Source organism: Bombus vancouverensis, chromosome 9 (assembly GCF_051014615.1).
Source record: "Bombus vancouverensis nearcticus chromosome 9, iyBomVanc1_principal, whole genome shotgun sequence".
Lineage (NCBI taxonomy): Eukaryota > Metazoa > Arthropoda > Insecta > Hymenoptera > Apidae > Bombus > Bombus vancouverensis.
Window position 1 is genome coordinate 342,717 of NC_134919.1, and position 17,284 is coordinate 360,000.

The following is a 17,284-nucleotide window of genomic DNA, read 5'->3' on the forward strand; positions in this document are numbered from 1 at the left end:
TAATTCGTACAAAAATAAGGCATATTTTTGTGAATTATTTGTGACGACACAGTTAAAATCGCTTTATTAAAACCAGTAGTACATTAAAGTATGATATTCGAAGAATATTGTATAAAATTTTCACGGAGAAATATTAAAAAATACGGCAATGGCAGCAATTATTCGGACGTGTCTCGGAAAAAAGGTAGAATTGTGATGCCCCTGATAACTTGGTGCTGGATCATCTGAAATCAAAAAATCAAAGTTCATTCGTTAGGTAACAGTTTTCCCCAGGTACGCTGGAAGGGTTTTTCGAAATTTCAATTTTTCACTTTTTTGGAACACTTTGAAGGGAAAATTAGCCGATTTTGCGAAAATTTGCGGCTAATTTTCCCTTCAAAGTGTTCCAAAAAAGTGAAAAATTGAAATTTCGAAAAACCCTCCCAGCGTTACCTGGGGAAAACTGTTACCTAACGAATGAACTTTGATTTTTTCCGAGACACGTCCGAATAATTGTTGCCATTGCTGTATTTTTTAATATTTCTCCGTGAAAATTTTATACAATATTCTTCGAATGTCATACTTTAATGTACTATTGGTTTTAATAAAGAGATTTTAACTGTGTCGTCACAAATAATTCACAAAAACGTGTCTTATTTTTGTACGAATTAACCTTAGTCCCCCTTAAGATTCTTTTCCTCCTGGATTTGGAGAAGGAGGAATTTGTTCCGAAGATTAGCGATAATTAGCATTGACTACTTGTTTCTGGCTGTAGATTCTTGTTATATGCTAGCGTAGAACTGCTTCCAGCGCTTGGCCGCAAGGTGCAGCCCCAGTCCGGGAACAACTAGAACAGTGAGCGTGAGCGAGCATCATTTCCTCCCTCTCTCTTAACACCGACTAACGAGCGGCGGCAGTATGCATGTGGTACATGCCCGATTAGACAAGGGCAGAAGCGATTTCTATGCAGTGCTTTGTTCTTATTGCCATATCGTATCCATTTAAACGGTAATATATAATTTGCATATTCTATCTTTATATCTCTATGGTTGCTAGTCTTGCGAGTCTTGATAGTGATGACATTGTTCGCGCAAAAGAGACTTGGTTATTATTTTAAACAAGCAATTCTCCATAAATTTGTGAAACAAATATGATAAACTAAATCGAATTTTCATAAATATGACTAAAATATGTTATGAAATTAGTCTTTTTTCACCAAATTGTACATTGCATTTGGTAAATCTACTTTATGGTAGATTTTGAAAAGTTTTCATAAACTTTTAGGTTAAATTAATAAAGGAGAAAATAAAATGCACACGAAAATCTATCAAAATATATTGAATTACTACAGAAGGCAAGTACATACGAATGTGTCTCGAGTTTTGTTTAATCAATATTACGATGCGACTCACAAAAGACGAATGCGTTCTTCGCGTTTATATTGGAGCGGATTTGGTATTTTAGTCGTTGGTTTTACTTATGCTTCCGTGCCTTTATATAGAATATTTTGTCAGGTAATTATCGTTGTTTTTAAAATATGCTATCCATATTTTAATATGTACCTTACGTTTGACATTATGATGTTTGAGAATAAATTTCCTCAATAGTCATATAATTATGGTGGTACTGTATCAACCAATCATGATAACAGCAAAGTGCATTCAATGAAACCTATTAAGGATAGAGTGATAAAAATAAAATTTAATGCTGATACAGCAGCCATGATGCAATGGAATTTCAAACCACAACAAAATTTTATAAAAGTTGTTCCTGGAGAAACTGCCTTAGCATTTTACACAGCAAAAAATCCATTAAATGTACCAGTGACTGGTATATCTACTTATAACGTAGTACCATATGAAGCTGCACAATATTTTAATAAAATTCAGTGTTTTTGTTTCGAGGAACAACAACTTAATCCACATGAAGAAGTAGGTTTAATAAAATAATTGCATTATTATAGAGATAGGAAGTCATTTAATTATGTTATCTAATGTGTATTGTTAAAGGTTGACATGCCAGTATTTTTTTACGTTGATCCAGAGTTTGTTGATGATCCAAAAATGGAAAATGTTGAAGAAATTGTACTTTCCTATACATTCTTTGAAGCCAAAGAAGGAATGACATTTCCTATACCGAGTTTCGTGAAAAAATAGTAAAAATTGTAAAAAAAGGATGTTAGTGTTTTGACAAATATATGTTCAATACCTAATATGTTGTTAATTACATTACATTGTTTAAATTTTTGGGGAAGACAATGTAATAATATATAATAATAACTATGTATTTATTGGTGAGCATTAACATTTGAAAAGAATATTAATTGGATAAGCACGTCTAAGACCAGAGACTTTTTCTCGATCAATATGTATTGCGTCAATCTTTAGTATAAGATCGTGCTCCAGCATTGCTCGTGTTTTTAATAATTTCTGATGTTGATTCTCTAGTTCTTTCAATGTTCTGTGCATCCTTTCTATTTGATGATTTATTTCTCCAATTTCCTTCTGAAGGCTGTGAAAGCAAAATACATTAAAAAGATATTAAAAGTTTTCTTTTCTTATTTCTTATTATCCTTTGTAATCATGAATATAAACACATTAAAATGAACCTTATATGCGCATAATCACGACAAAGCTCTATGTCCGGGCGATGCATTCTACCTTCAAATCTAGTATGTGCTACCTTCAGTATGTAACTCTTATCTCCAATAGCTTTATGCATCAACTCCATGTTTTTCTCAACATCAAAGATTTCTTGTTGTATCTAAAAATAGTATGTTACACTGTTATTTCAATATATGGAATATAACTATTTGTACCATTTGTAAATGTTGTTGAAGTTTATTTTTAGCTTCAAGTAATTCAGAAGATCTATGTGCTAAAGCATTGTTCGTATTATTCCATGCATCCCACATTTCTTGTGTAATTTTAATCATAAGAGCTTCTACATTTGTCTTTAATTGGCAAGATTTATTCCTCTCTATCTGTGATTTCTGAACTATCTGATTAGCAGTGTGTATCCACGTATCTTGTTCAGCAAAGCTAATGAGATAGATAAATTTAATTTTTACATAAAGCAACCTGTTAATACAAATTGGATTTATTTACAAAATTTTATATACCATGCATCATATTTTTCAATTCCGTTATAATATTGCAGTCCGTGACTGTAATTGTTCAAGTGATGACACATTGTATCTATTTCTAATGCATTTTCTTTATTCTTTAGGTCCAATTCTAATTGACATTGAGAGATTCTGCAGTTCCGTAGCTGCAAGTAAAATCGGTTTATGATCACACTAAAATTTAATCACTTAATTCAATATTACCTGATCCTTGCATTTATCTAAGTAAGTTCTCAATTTTATTTTATTTTTATTTAAGATTTCTATTTCCCTAAATAAACATTTCTCCGAATCGTCATGTACAAGTTCTGTATCTGTACAACAGGGAGATGGAACAGTATTACTAGATTATATATTCTAATGACAACAATAGCAATAGCAACCAATAACATTATTATTCACAGCAATGATATTTTATTTACTATCAAACTTATTTGCCATACCTTTCCTAGCTTCTCTATGATAAAGACACTCTTCTGCTATATGTAATGGATCTTCAATGTCTTTGATAGCTTTATCTAAAGCAGAATGACAATCTTGCAATTTTTCAATTTCCTGAAGTAACCTTTCTAATTCCAATGTTATTTCATTCCTCCAAAAATTGACATCATTTATTCTTTCACCAAGTCTTCTGCTGGTATTGTATTGTCCAGATTGTACTTTCTCTTCAGCATCTCTGTTACAGTATTTGTTTATTATTATTATGTACATTATAACATATACATGCAATTTGACTTACTAAAGTTGCTTCCAAAAGTATTCAGATAGTAACAAAATTTGACTATATATACTGTGATATATCGTTTCCTCTCTTTTTTCTATGAAACACTATCTATTGTACTATAAAATTCTATATTGTTAATTTAACACATATTTTTATACATATATTATACAATAATATAAATTAATCGAAATCATATTCAATTATTCTGTAACAAAAATATTTGGACATGTAAAAGTAAGTATTATTTGCATTATATACACAAAATTCCACAAATTATTTACTTTGTTTAAATATCATTCCACATTTTGCATTCATTACCTCAATTTTTAAACCTAAATCCCATATAGAATTTGAGATATACTTGATTCTAAAATCTGTAAAACTATATTCATAGCATAGAATTTCATATAGAACATTCATATAGAATTCATAATAAAACAAGACTAGTAATAAGATTAACGAAAAATAGCGTTCTATTAGTGTAAAATCTGATATGGCGTTTACCTAATAATTCGCAAAGTTTCGTTTCTCACTCTCTCTGATGAATATCTACATGCATCTGCTTCGTTGTAATATTTCATTTGTTTCTGAAACCATTCATTTGGTGTATATCGCGTATGTAGAACAGTTTTTGAAGCATGCAGTGCATCACATTTATATCCCGTCACTAAATTAGGAAATCTTAATGAATTTGGTTTATTTGCAACATCTGATGCATAATTGGGTGTTGAATGTGTGATTCTACAAAAAAATATTTTTTGTGAGACATGAATTAAATGAAGCAATACTAATCTATCGAAAACTTACAAGGGTAGAATTTTAACATTTTTATATTCCATACTGGGACGCCAAGACAAATTATAACCACCGTCAAAATTACTCCACAATTGCAACTGTTTCAAATTTTACATAAATAAAATATATTAAAAGAGAAAATATTGCACTTATTTTAACTAGGGTCAGAAGCTAACAATGGTAAAATAAAGTGAAAACTTTAAATCGCATCTCATTTAAATTTTGTAAGGATGATGAATTTGAGATTTAATCCTTAGTTAGCATAAAATGGGAATTGAGAAATCACTAAACTGTTTTTAAAAAATATGAAACATTTTTAGATAGATTTTAGACGTTATCTTTTTATCCGTTACTTGAACAATTATTAGTCGCAGTTAGTTTAGTTGGTTATTATCCAACATGGCAGATATACCTGGTGATATACCACAACGTAAGTATATATGCAACAAAAAATATTTCACAAAATATTTAATATATCATTTATAATTTGGTATTATAATTATTACATACGATAACTAATTCAAGTGTGCGAAGAATCACTTTTAATTTAGTAATACGTTTGTATTTATATGTAAGGTTATATTATATTGTGTTTTTAATTTCAATATTTGTTTCAATGATTTAAAAGATAAGCAACATCTTCAAATGTACCTGCTTGAATTGTTTGAATTATTATAATTGTTGTAATAATGTTTTTTATAGAAACTGAATGTAATAATTCTATACATCTAGCATGAATGTAACATATTAGTAAAACCTTATTTGTTATATAGTGGATAAGTAATAACATTTTTATAGATTGTCCTGGCACTGCAAATAAAGATGCAGGGAAGGTATCAATATGCGCTGGTTGTCCAAATCAAATGATATGCGCGTCTGGTATTGCCAGACAACCGGATCCTACTATAGATCTTGTTAAAGAAAGGCTTTCCACAGTTAAAAATAAACTAATGGTGTTATCTGGTAAAGGGGGAGTTGGTAAAAGTACTATAACGTCATTAATATCCAGATTCTTGGCAGCAAGCAATGCTGATATAAATGTATGTATCTTTCTAACATAAAAATTGTGAGAAATAATTATTTTAAACTTTTATTTTATGAAGTATTGTTATCTATACATTTTTATGCCATATGTTTTACAATATAAACTAAATGTTATCTTAGTTAATATTATATTAAAAATGCTTACCTTCCTTCTTGTAGCAAGAACATCCATATTGTTTTCTATGTATATATCAACAGAGCAATTTCTAGCAATCATTACAGTTTATAGTATACAGTTCATGCTAAAGAATATACTTACACTCTTTTACTTTTATATATATATATATATAACAAATATTTTATATATAATATAAAATATATATATATATATCATACATTTATTATATTATTCTATAGCAGTATTTTATTTGATCATTGATTATATATTAAGCCTTTAATATTCTATATGATGTACTTGTAACCTTAAGTATAAGTAAAGAAATTGTTTATAACATATATAAAGCTCAATTTTATAGATTTTTAATTTTGCTGAATGATAATTTAAAATAACAAATTTTGTAGGTTGCGATACTAGATATTGATATTTGTGGACCATCTCAACCAAGAGTATTAGGTGTGATAGGTGAACAAGTTCATCAAAGTGGATCAGGATGGTCGCCAGTGGTAAGTTTTTATAGACAGAAATAAATTCAGATAAATATGTAGTACCATATTTGGATATAGTAAGGTTATACAGGGTGTTTCTAATAATTGAGTTGTAATATTGTTCTAGGTAAAGTTAGAATAAAATAGTAAAGTAAAATTTATTGTTTAACACACTCTATTATAAATAAGACTATACAACTTTTGTCGTAATGGCACTAGTGTAGTTGCAAAGTACAATTTCTTTTTAATGGCATCTCAAAATGGTTTTGGGAAAAGTCATTTTGGGAAAACTCAACACTTTTCAGCATGTTTTACTTTCTTTCAAAGTTCTTGTTAGAAAGTTGGAATCAAACTTTAGGAGTATGTAACATTCATAAAAAAAAGAATACTAATAAATGTGAATGGAAATATCATTAATTTCGAACTTATATTTTCAAATATGAGTCTATATAAAGTTAATAGAACTCGTTTATTAATGTTGCTTCTCTTTTTGTAGTATATAGAAGACAATTTGTCACTAATGTCTATTGGATTTTTACTTACAAGTCCAAGTGATGCAGTGATATGGAGAGGACCCAAAAAAAATGGTATTTGATTTATAGCTACTTCTGTTTTCCATATATGTACACATTTTTATTAACAATAATAATAATAATTTTTACTATTATTCATATACATTCTTGTTCATTTTATTATTTCTAGGAATGATTAGACAATTTTTATCAGAAGTAGATTGGGGTTCATTGGATTATCTTATTTTGGATACACCCCCTGGTACATCGGATGAGCATTTATCAGCAACTTCATATCTTAAAGATGCTGGCATTACAGGAGTAATAATAGTAACAACTCCACAACAGGTTGCTTTATTAGATGTGAGAAAAGAAATTGATTTTTGCAGAAAAGTGAATATACCAATTTTAGGTGTTATTGAAAATATGAGTATCTTCATGTGTCCTAATTGTAAAGTAAGTATGAAAAAGATAATATTAAGTTGATTAGATAATGTTACTGTAATTTGAATTGTTATTGTTATTTTTATGAGCACCTTTTTCTTATGCAGAATTCTGTAGAAATATTCCCAGCATTAACAGGTGGTGGTTATGCAATGGCTAAAGAATTGAATATAGAATTTTTGGGTTCTCTACCATTGGATCCACTTTTGGCTAAGTGTTGTGATGAGGGAAAAAATTTTTTAACGGAACTACCAGAATCACCAACTATTTTGACATTACAGACGATTGTTCAAAGTAAGTTTTTCTAAGTGACACATATTTTTGTATGGCGTTTGTATTGTGCAAATTAATCTTTTTTATTTCAGAAATTATTGAACAATGTGAAAAAATAAAAAACAACTATGAGATTGATATAACTTAAAAGAAAAAATGTGATATTTATATTACAAGAACATGTATGTGTGTATTAAAATTGTGTAAAAAATGTAAAATATTGTTTTCTTTTCTTTCTTAATATATTTTATACATTTAATAAGTGTCCATTCCTTTTAGTATACTTTGCAGTCTATATAAGTATGATAATGTGCGATATGATGTGTTTAAAATTTTGTAATGATATATTTGTATAGAATGTAGAATAAAGTAAGCATATTTAACCATTTATAACTATTTGAATTACTTCATGATGAATACAATAAGAACTAGGCCACTATACATTACAGCACTACTATAAGCACTAATTATAGTAAATAATATGTCAATAAGCATAATATAAAATAGAAATAAGTATAATTATTACTACATGTTAATTATTAATTAAATAATTATCACTTGATTTTGAAACGTATATATGCACAATGCATATACACATAAGGTATTAAAAACTAATTTGTAATATATATATATATATGTCGGAGAAGGGTCAGGAATAAGGTTGTGGGCATATGATAAATCTTCATTGGAATTGGCCATCGTCGTGTTATAACGAAGATACGGTCTGTTAATACGGGTATGGATACTACCGACTCGACAATCAACCGCGGCGGTTGGACACTCGCGATACTAGTGATGTTGGTCTTAGGTTCAATAACGAATCCGCGGTCAACGGAATGATAGATGTACGTGCTCACAAAAATCTAAGTCGGACTCTTTGCGAAAACGTGGAATATCCACCGAGCGTACAGACACTAAGTAACTCGCTAATACGACCTCACGAGAGAATGACTCTCCGTCGCGGTGATGCTGCAGAGGAAAACTATGATGGAGTGTGTTTGAGGACACGAGATCATCGGATTCGTCGAGGATAGCCTTCGTTCAGAAGGTGAGGGAATTTGGCGTTGCTGCTAATTGGTCAATCTCCATATCGGTGGTTAGAAAAAGATGCTAGTCGTCCTCGAGGGAAAGTTGCTAGTGGGAGACGCCGTTCGTTGAAAAATAGGTCTCTCCTATCTTCCCGTAGCTGGGACAAAGACTGTTTGTTTAAAGGACTTTAGTCAACTAAATCTTAAGATTTATAACGGACCCTCGGGCTAGCTGAACATGTACTGCGGAGACGCATCGACTCTAGCAATCATCTTGCTCGAAGAATAGGGTCTGCGTGTGGCGAGCTACGGGACAGAGACCGTTGGAATGTTTACTGTCGCGTGCCGCCACGAATATTTCTTTTAAGGAGAGCTATAGAATTACTCCATACCATTGTTAGACAAAGCGTTCATCCCGTGACCGCGGCTACGTTCAGCGACTAGCTGTCGCCTCGAGCCCAAGCTCATTATCACAACTCGCAAACAATTACAATCGGATTGAATAACTACAATTGTTCAATTACAGCTATAGTAGACTCTAGATTACAATGTTGCGGGATTATCCAAAATTCCAAAGGCTCCGGTGTTCTTTCATCTCCGACATATATATATATATATATACTATATATATATATAGTATATACTATATAGAGTCTATATATAGTATATACTATAGTCTACTATACAGAATATAGTCTACTATACTTAAGAATCTACTATATAGAGTCTATATATAGTATATACTATATATATACTATATATATATATATGTATAGTGTATATATATATATATACATATATATACAAGGAAATTAGGAAAGGACAACAAAACATTACTAGGAACATTCTTAATTCGCGTGCAAAACAGATCAATCATGCTAAAAACTAGCTGAATATTGTGCAGCTACAAATCATAGCGACCGACTGACGATCGAAGAAGGAAAATTTATAAGGCCAAACAATATGATCGAATTATATAACAATATCGTGGCCTCATTTTAATCAAAAAAATTTCACTATGTTAATAAAATTTTTAATTAAGAAAGTATTAAAAATAGATAAGTTTCATCGGTACATTAGCGTTGTCTTACAGATGCGAAGATATGTGAAGCAACTGCGAGCCGTTTATTGTCATAAAATGGTCGCCCCAAACGCCATGTATCATGTACTTACCTAAGTGTCTACATAGTATCAGTAGCGTGAGCAGTGAGCATTCTCATTTCTTCTCTGTACAAAATAATGCTCGATGATAAGTGGGATTTTCATGTTGTATATAAGAGAACATTTTAATACTAATAAAATATATATAGTGGGAAATTTAGTTAAATATATTATTGTAGAAGATAATCATGTTTGACGTATTAAAACGTACATAAGTCTGTAAAAATAATGAAGATTCATGTTTCTTATATGTATTAATAGTATGTATATGGTTATCTTTTGTACGTGGCTCTTAAGGTTATGTATTATTATGTTATGTATTATAGATATATTTGTATAGAAACTGATATCTTAGATTACTTTTCATTGGTAAATTTTAGTCCTTTTAACTGTTTTTTATCAACTTCCTTATTTTCAACCTAATTCTATTTAATTTTCTTATTAAAGGTGGTGGCCTATTCAATACTCAAAGAGATACAAAATACCGAAGTTAATTAACGAATTAACGAATGAAGAAATTTATAAAAACAATAGAAATGAATGTGAAAGATATACAACAATTTGTACCAAAAAAAAAGGTTTTAGATAGATATTCCAAGTATATATTAACATATAATTTTCTGAAATTGATCATGTTCATTATTCTGCTTGGTGTAATAATAGTATTTTTACAACAAAGCAAATGCATTATTATAGAAGAATATAAAATAGATATAATCTCTAGAAATGACGAAATTCTACAGAATACGAATTATAAACTGGTTAATGATTCTATGATATTATCTAAAAAAGAAAATTTTGAATATGATATAGAATCTCATGACACAATATCAAAATTTCCTAGAATTGTACAAGTGAGTTTCAAATATTATAATTGAAAAGCATGATTGTAGGTTATAATAATCATTGTTTTATAACTTTTATTCATTAGAAGCAGTGCAATAACATTCCCGTTACATTACGCTTTGATTGTCATCCTGAAGATGGAGCATCCGAATTATCCTGTAGAAATAGAGGTTGTTGTTGGAATTCTCTTAACAAAAAAATATCAACGACAAGACCTGTTCCTTTGAATCTTCCATATTGTTATTATCCAAGTGATTGGAGCATATACAGGTATCAAAATTTTAGTAAAGAAGGAAACAACTTTTTTGGATTCCTCAAACAAATAAAAAGCTCCTTTTATGAAGATGACCTACCACTGGTTAAAGTAGAAACCAGCACTATAGACGATACTATTCTACGTATAAAAATATATGATCCTCTTAAGAAACGATATGAACCACCATGGCCTCTCAGAGCAGATCCCAAATCATTTCTTCAAAAAAACGTTAATGCAAAATACAAATTAGAGATTGATAATACTAAACCTGGTTTTAAAGTATACAGAACCTTAGATGATACAGTGATGTGAGTAACATTTGTGAGTAACATTTGAATTTTGTGTTACTTTTATCCTATATGTGTATGAACATATATACATATAGTGTGTCTAGTTTATCTATAAACAGTTAAATATCTCAAAAAAATATGAGAGATACGAGAGATTGATTCAGACAAAAGTTTGAGCATATTAGGGGTACATTCGTGCTGGTATTTCTGGTATATCATCTTGAAGTGATTTTGAAATGACCTAAGAGTATTGCATTAAAGTTTCTTGTATATTTTTTATTACAATGTTGGCAGTATTTTGGTAACTTTATCATTTTATATTTCGAAATTATGTTACACGAAATACACATGCGTGTAAAGTTTTGAAAATGTTTTGGTGTCAGCTATAAAAATATATAATAAAAAATATAGAGATGCATTTAAAAACTTTAATGTAATGTTCACAGGGCACTTCAGGATCATTTCAAGGTGATATAAATACCAACGTATGAGATATAAATACCAACTCTTAATATTCTAATCTTTGCCTGAATCATTTTTACGTATCTTTTATATTTCTCGAAATATTTAACTGTTCACAGATAAACTGGACAGCTATGTATATACGTATATACACATATGTATATATAATACAACTATTTTTATTTTTTTCATATCCAGATTTGACTCTATTAATACAGGAGGTTTCATATTTGCTGATCAGTTTTTGCAGATAAGCGCTCTTTTGCCGAGCCATAATATTTATGGTATTGGCGAACATAAAACGAAGCTAAAATTAAATACTAATTGGCAAATGTTTACATTATTGAACAAGGATCAACCACCAATAGAAAATGTATGTTGATTCATTTTAAGACATTATTTAAATTTATACTTTGTTTCTACTTGACATTTTTTAACATATATATTTATAAAGACAAGCTTTCAAAATCTAGGCAAATTTATATGGATCTCATCCCTTCTATCTCATAATTGAAAATTCCGGAAGGTCTCACGGGCTTCTATTTCTCAATAGTAATGCAATGGGTAAATGATGTTAAAAGTAATCTTTTCTTTATATTATATAATTCGCTGAAATATGTGTCATAACGTCTGCTATTTGTAGATGTGATATTACAACCGTCGCCTGCTATTACCTTTCGAACTATTGGCGGTGTTTTTGATATATATTTCTTTCTGGGTCCAACCCCGACAGATGTCATAAAACAATATTCTGAGATAATAGGCAAACCATTTCTCCCCCCATATTGGTCCCTTGGTTTTCATTTATGCAGGTAGGAAAGTTATCTTATTGCAAAATAATTGTTATTATATTCTTATTATATTTTCCAAAATTGTGCAGATACGGATATGGAACCTTAGAAAAAACAAAGGAAATATGGAATAGAACCATAGCAGCGGGAATTCCATTTGTAACATGTTTTACATAAATCATTAAATTCATATTCTTTAAACGAATATGTAATAGATGAAGTTTAACCATTTTCATTCATTTTATTTTCAGGATACTCAATGGAATGATTTAGATTACATGGATAAAAATAACGATTTCACATATAATCCAAAAACATTTAAGGAGTTACCACAATTTGTGAATGAAATACATTCAGTATGATTTGAAGTTATATATACATGTAAAAAATATACAAATTTAATATGATGCATAACATTCTATATATTGTAGAGAGGAATGCATTATATTCCCTTAATCGATGCGGGAATATCTGGTTCTGAAAAGCACGGAACTTATTTGCCATATGATGAAGGTATGAAAGAAGATATATTTATAAAAGATGGAGCAACTGATCAGCCATTTGTTGGCAAGACGTGGAATTTTGTTTCTACTGTGTGGCCTGATTTTACGAATCCCAAAACGCAAAACTATTATTTCCACATGATGAGCAACATGCATGATAGTTTTGCATACGACGGTGCTTGGATCGTATGCATACATATTTTCTATTATCTATTAGTGAAAATAAAATTGTCTTACATTAATAATATTCATCTTTGCTTTGTGTTTTTACCTACTGCTAGGATATGAATGAGCCATCTAATTTTTACGATGGACATAAAAATGGATGTCCAAAAAGTAAATTGGATTATCCGAAATATGTACCGAACGTTGTAGGAGACATACTCGCAACAAAAACATTGTGCATGAACGCTAAGCATTACTTAGGTCTTCATTATGATCTTCATAATACTTATGGCACAAGTCAAGCAATAGCAACGAATTAGTAAGTACGCTATTAATCATAAAAGAACTTATAAGTGAAGTATAAAGCATAGTTAAATTACGTAACATTGGCAATGTACACAGTGCACTGACCAATATTCGACGAAAAAGACCATTTATAATATCGCGTTCAACTTGGGTGGGTCATGGGCACTATGCTGGTCATTGGACAGGAGATGTTTATTCCTCATGGTAATTGTTGCGCCTAGTGTTTATAAATATTCATAAATATTTATTAAATATTCGCATTTTACGTAATACATTGGACATACATTAGGCACGATTTAAAAATGAGTATTCCAGCAATATTGTTGATGAATTTTTACCAAATACCAATGGTTGGTGCTGACATTTGTGGATTTAATGGAAATACAACAGCGGCATTATGTAATCGTTGGATGCAACTTGGTGCATTTTATCCTTTTTCTCGTAATCATAATTCCGACGATACAATCGTTTGTATTTATGAATTCTTACTGCATGAAGACCATTAAATTCAATTATTTCTTTCAAACGATATGTCTAATATTGTTATTATATATCATTTATAGGAACAAGATCCAGTTGCTATGGGCGATTTAGTAATAAAATCATCAAAGCGTGCCCTTACGATACGTTACTGGTTGTTACCTTATTTATATACGTTATTATTTCGAGCACATAAATTTGGAGAAACTGTAGCACGACCATTATTCTTTGAGTAAGTGTATTGACCATATACGACCTGTTTAGAGTGCTTGTAAGATTTAACATTCTTTTAGATACTCGAACGATTCGGCCACATACGATATCGACACTCAGTTCTTATGGGGTAGTTCTTTGATGATAATTCCAGTTTTAGAAGAAGTAAGTTAAGGTCCATGTTAATAAATCACTAATATTTAAATAGTTAAAACAGTCATATTTTTTTTTTTTTTTTGATGCACTCCATTCCTGATTATTAGAACAAAACGAAAGTATCAGCTTATTTACCACATGGAGTGTGGTATAATTTTTATACAAAAGAATCCGTCTTCGCGCTGGGTAAATATTACACGATGAATGCGCCACTCGATACTATACCATTGATGATTCGCGGAGGATCCATTTTACCAGTACAGAAACCAGCTGATACTACAACTAGCAGTAGAAAGAATAATTTCGAATTATTGATTACTTTGGATCATGTGAAAAAGGCAAAAGGCGAACTATATTGGGATGATGGCGATAGTTTAGGTATATATTGCATTGATGCCATAGTTAGTAGTATTAATTTCTATAGAAAAGGATAGACCTTACTGATTTCATTGACCGCCGTTCGGCCTTAGTTTTGCGAAATGTATATGATCTTTTTAGGACTAGATTTCGGTTCAACTGTTGGTTTGAGCTGGTTCAAGTAAGATTTAGGTTAAATAATAAATGTATATGGAATTTATGATAATAATATAGGAGAGACCATCTAATTGATTTCATTGAACATAATGTTCACATGGAACATTATGCTGGGTCTATAACAGAATTTTTGTCTCATCGGTAATACGATTACGGCAGTCTCAAAAAATAAAACTGTAATTATTTTTTATATTTATTGCCTAATAATCAAAATACCATCGGAAACTAAAGTTGAGCGGTGGTCATATGCACGTAAAAGTGAAATTACTCAGAATGCTGATCTCAACAACATATATCAAGATCAATAAGAATGATAAAGCACGCCCTTTTCTACATAATTACTTAAATTTTGCATAAGCTTGTTTTAATAAGCGGATGTGTATTTACAGATTCGCTGGAGAAGGAACAATTTGTATGGTCAGTTTTCACCATTGAGAATGATACTCTATCCACTGCCAAAGCAATGAAGAGTTCTTTTAATGAAAAAATGATCTTAGGAGGAATACAAATATGGGGAATAACATCTAATATTTCACGAGTATCTTTAAACAATCACGAAATACAATTTAAATATGACAGCAAAGAAAATGTGAGTTTTCTATTCTTATAATTAGAATGATAAAAGCGTGACAACTATTTTCAAATTCTAATGAAATTGTTCTGATTGTATAACTTTTATCTTTTTTTGCATATTCAACATGTGAAAATATGAATTACCTAAAGTAATTTTTCAGTGTTTGAACATAAGCAACTTACAAATAGACTTAAGAGAGAATTTCTTGCTTTCTTGGGAATACACTGATTTTGAACAACACGATGACAGTAACAAATGACAGTAAACTTGTTCAAAATATATGTTCACTTGTATTACATATAATATTGTTGCTACAGGTATGATATACAAAATATATTTCAATCGTTTTTAGTATTAATTTTACTATAATACTCTATTTGTATACATATATTCCTACATGTTAAAGCACATATTTTTTGAATAAAGAAGAGAAGCATTTTATTGAAATAACTGTACAATTGACTATACAATAAAGTAGAATACGTTATGGCACTAGAACGAATAAAAATAATAAGTATACATAATTCGAAATGTTTCGAAATAATCCATTCTCCGCGTGTTAATTAGAACGTAATTAAATGTAACGCAGACTTTACATATAGTTCGTTCATAATTGAAAGCAATAGAAAATATAACAACACAGGTAATCGATCATCACACAATAGATAATGTTGAATGAAAAATTTCACTTTGGCACCGTTTAACGTATATAAAATAAAGCAATTCGAGCACTTAAACAGCATCATCATTAAAACATTGAAATCCTTCTTTGAATTCTATATGCGTATTTACAATCATGTAAGTGTGCCTTACGACCTCGATCTATATTCAGTGTCTTCTATGACCTTTATTTGCATTTCTATAGCAGAAAGTAGATTCTCATCTTTGGAATAAATTTCAATGCGACTAGCCCAAACCGACTGTAGTCCTTGTCAATATACATATATACGTCGTGTAAGTAACCTATCGTACTTACATACGCTTGCTTGAATTTTTATAAGACGAATACGTAGACACGTATCGAATAAATGATGGATGATTTCGTTGAGATCTTTGTTTCAAATTTTCAAACGTCATTTGTTAGAAAATAATTACTTTTATCGGATCATTTTGTCGTACGAAATGACCTATACAAACATTTGATTTTATCGGGTTTCATAAACTAAAACTCGTAAAACTATGAAATTAACACGATGTAATTATATGTAGAAAATGTTTGAAACATTTACAAAATATAAAATATTAATCTAATACGTGGTACCTTTTCACATATGGATATTATACATATTGGAAAAGTTTCTAACAAATTGATAATTATTACTCGGTATAATATTATCGCACTACGTAATATACACAATTGTATAATTAATTATATATTTTTCTATTTGTATTGCATACTAATAAAACAAAATAACATACTTAATTGTATGTAATATTAGTAATATACGTGTATACATATTTTTTATTCTTCTCAACTATATTAATCTTGCAACTTTAATCATTATTGTCTGCTCACATTTACTTATGCCTATTTAAAAGATGAACTTGCGTTTTATGCGTACGAGCATATTTATTAAACATATTAACGTTAATATGCACGATTTACGCACTGAAACGAACAAATAAACGCTAACGAGAATTACACAACGTACATATGAGAAAAGGAAATAACGACTATAAGGCTTTTAGGTATTGGAAGGCTCCCGTTTGACAACGGGGCCACGAACACAACAGAGTTCCATGTAGCACCGCGCGTCTTTTTTTAGATTTGAAAAAGATTCTACGAAAAGATCGAAAATGTTGCTCTTTTCACAAATTTTCTATTCAAATGAAAATAACGTATCGTATAATCTAGAAAAAAGAAACAAACAGAAAGTAAAATAATGGCAAGAAAGATATCACAAAGGAAAATCAATAAAGTTTATATACATTTAACTTGAACGTTATACTTGTGCAGTAACTTGCACACAACAATGAATGTATCTATAAATATAAAATGCTTACGTCTAATTCATGGA

The 17,284-nt window shown here is 30.0% G+C and overlaps 5 protein-coding genes across 7 annotated transcripts in view; 3 read left to right on the forward strand and 2 right to left on the reverse strand.

The window, feature by feature from the left end:
- Positions 1-857: 857 nt before the first annotated feature.
- On the forward strand, positions 858-2,529 carry Cox11 (Cytochrome c oxidase copper chaperone COX11). Its single transcript, XM_033344370.2, has 4 exons — positions 858-987; positions 1,264-1,493; positions 1,587-1,910; positions 1,989-2,529. The coding sequence occupies exons 2-4, from the start codon at positions 1,290-1,292 to the stop codon at positions 2,133-2,135; spliced, it is 675 nt and encodes a 224-aa protein (XP_033200261.1). The 5' UTR covers positions 858-987; positions 1,264-1,289; the 3' UTR covers positions 2,136-2,529.
- Nubp1 (NUBP iron-sulfur cluster assembly factor 1) lies at positions 865-7,719 on the forward strand. Of its 2 annotated transcripts, none has more exons than XM_076621438.1 (7): positions 865-987; positions 5,421-5,662; positions 6,189-6,290; positions 6,769-6,859; positions 6,975-7,240; positions 7,336-7,522; positions 7,594-7,719. In XM_076621438.1, exons 2-7 carry the CDS (start codon positions 5,486-5,488, stop codon positions 7,647-7,649), a joined length of 879 nt encoding a protein of 292 aa, XP_076477553.1. In that variant the 5' UTR covers positions 865-987; positions 5,421-5,485; the 3' UTR covers positions 7,650-7,719. The 2 variants fall into 2 exon arrangements, with proteins under 2 accessions (XP_076477553.1, XP_033200259.1); XM_033344368.2 differs by lacking the exon at positions 865-987 and adding an exon at positions 4,706-5,052.
- On the reverse strand, positions 2,250-5,867 carry LOC117162497 (tektin-3). Its single transcript, XM_076621437.1, has 9 exons — positions 5,812-5,867; positions 4,635-4,720; positions 4,332-4,568; positions 3,547-3,779; positions 3,308-3,417; positions 3,101-3,249; positions 2,798-3,020; positions 2,588-2,742; positions 2,250-2,490 (listed from the first exon to the last, which is right to left on the reverse strand). Exons 1-9 carry the CDS (start codon positions 5,836-5,838, stop codon positions 2,280-2,282), a joined length of 1,431 nt encoding a protein of 476 aa, XP_076477552.1. The 5' UTR covers positions 5,839-5,867; the 3' UTR covers positions 2,250-2,279.
- A 1,898-nt stretch (positions 7,720-9,617) lies between the features above and the next one.
- The window catches only part of LOC117162501 (lysosomal alpha-glucosidase), a 13,331-nt gene continuing 5,664 nt past the window's right edge, over positions 9,618-17,284 (forward strand). The window contains exons 1-17 of one of the 2 annotated variants that reach the window (XR_004465235.2): positions 9,618-9,987; positions 10,138-10,544; positions 10,622-11,100; positions 11,743-11,917; positions 12,018-12,108; positions 12,188-12,356; positions 12,425-12,494; positions 12,587-12,691; positions 12,767-13,024; positions 13,120-13,322; positions 13,406-13,513; positions 13,599-13,776; positions 13,873-14,021; positions 14,083-14,167; positions 14,266-14,536; positions 15,082-15,281; positions 15,427-15,583. Coding sequence is in view for 1 of the 2 variants with exons in the window: in XM_033344373.2 (XP_033200264.2) it covers positions 10,200-10,544; positions 10,622-11,100; positions 11,743-11,917; positions 12,018-12,108; positions 12,188-12,356; positions 12,425-12,494; positions 12,587-12,691; positions 12,767-13,024; positions 13,120-13,322; positions 13,406-13,513; positions 13,599-13,776; positions 13,873-14,021; positions 14,083-14,167; positions 14,266-14,536; positions 15,082-15,281; positions 15,427-15,525 (2,985 nt within the window). In the remaining variant the exon portion in view is untranslated. Of the gene's footprint in view, positions 9,988-10,137; positions 10,545-10,621; positions 11,101-11,742; positions 11,918-12,017; positions 12,109-12,187; positions 12,357-12,424; positions 12,495-12,586; positions 12,692-12,766; positions 13,025-13,119; positions 13,323-13,405; positions 13,514-13,598; positions 13,777-13,872; positions 14,022-14,082; positions 14,168-14,265; positions 14,537-15,081; positions 15,282-15,426 lie in introns of both variants that reach the window. The other variant, XM_033344373.2, reaches the window with a different exon arrangement.
- The window catches only part of LOC117162502 (uncharacterized), a 7,131-nt gene continuing 4,215 nt past the window's right edge, over positions 14,369-17,284 (reverse strand). Inside the window, exon 1 of the mRNA XM_033344374.2 lies at positions 14,369-17,284. This exon is cut by the window's right edge and continues 4,215 nt beyond it. The gene's annotated coding sequence lies outside the window, so the exon portion shown is untranslated.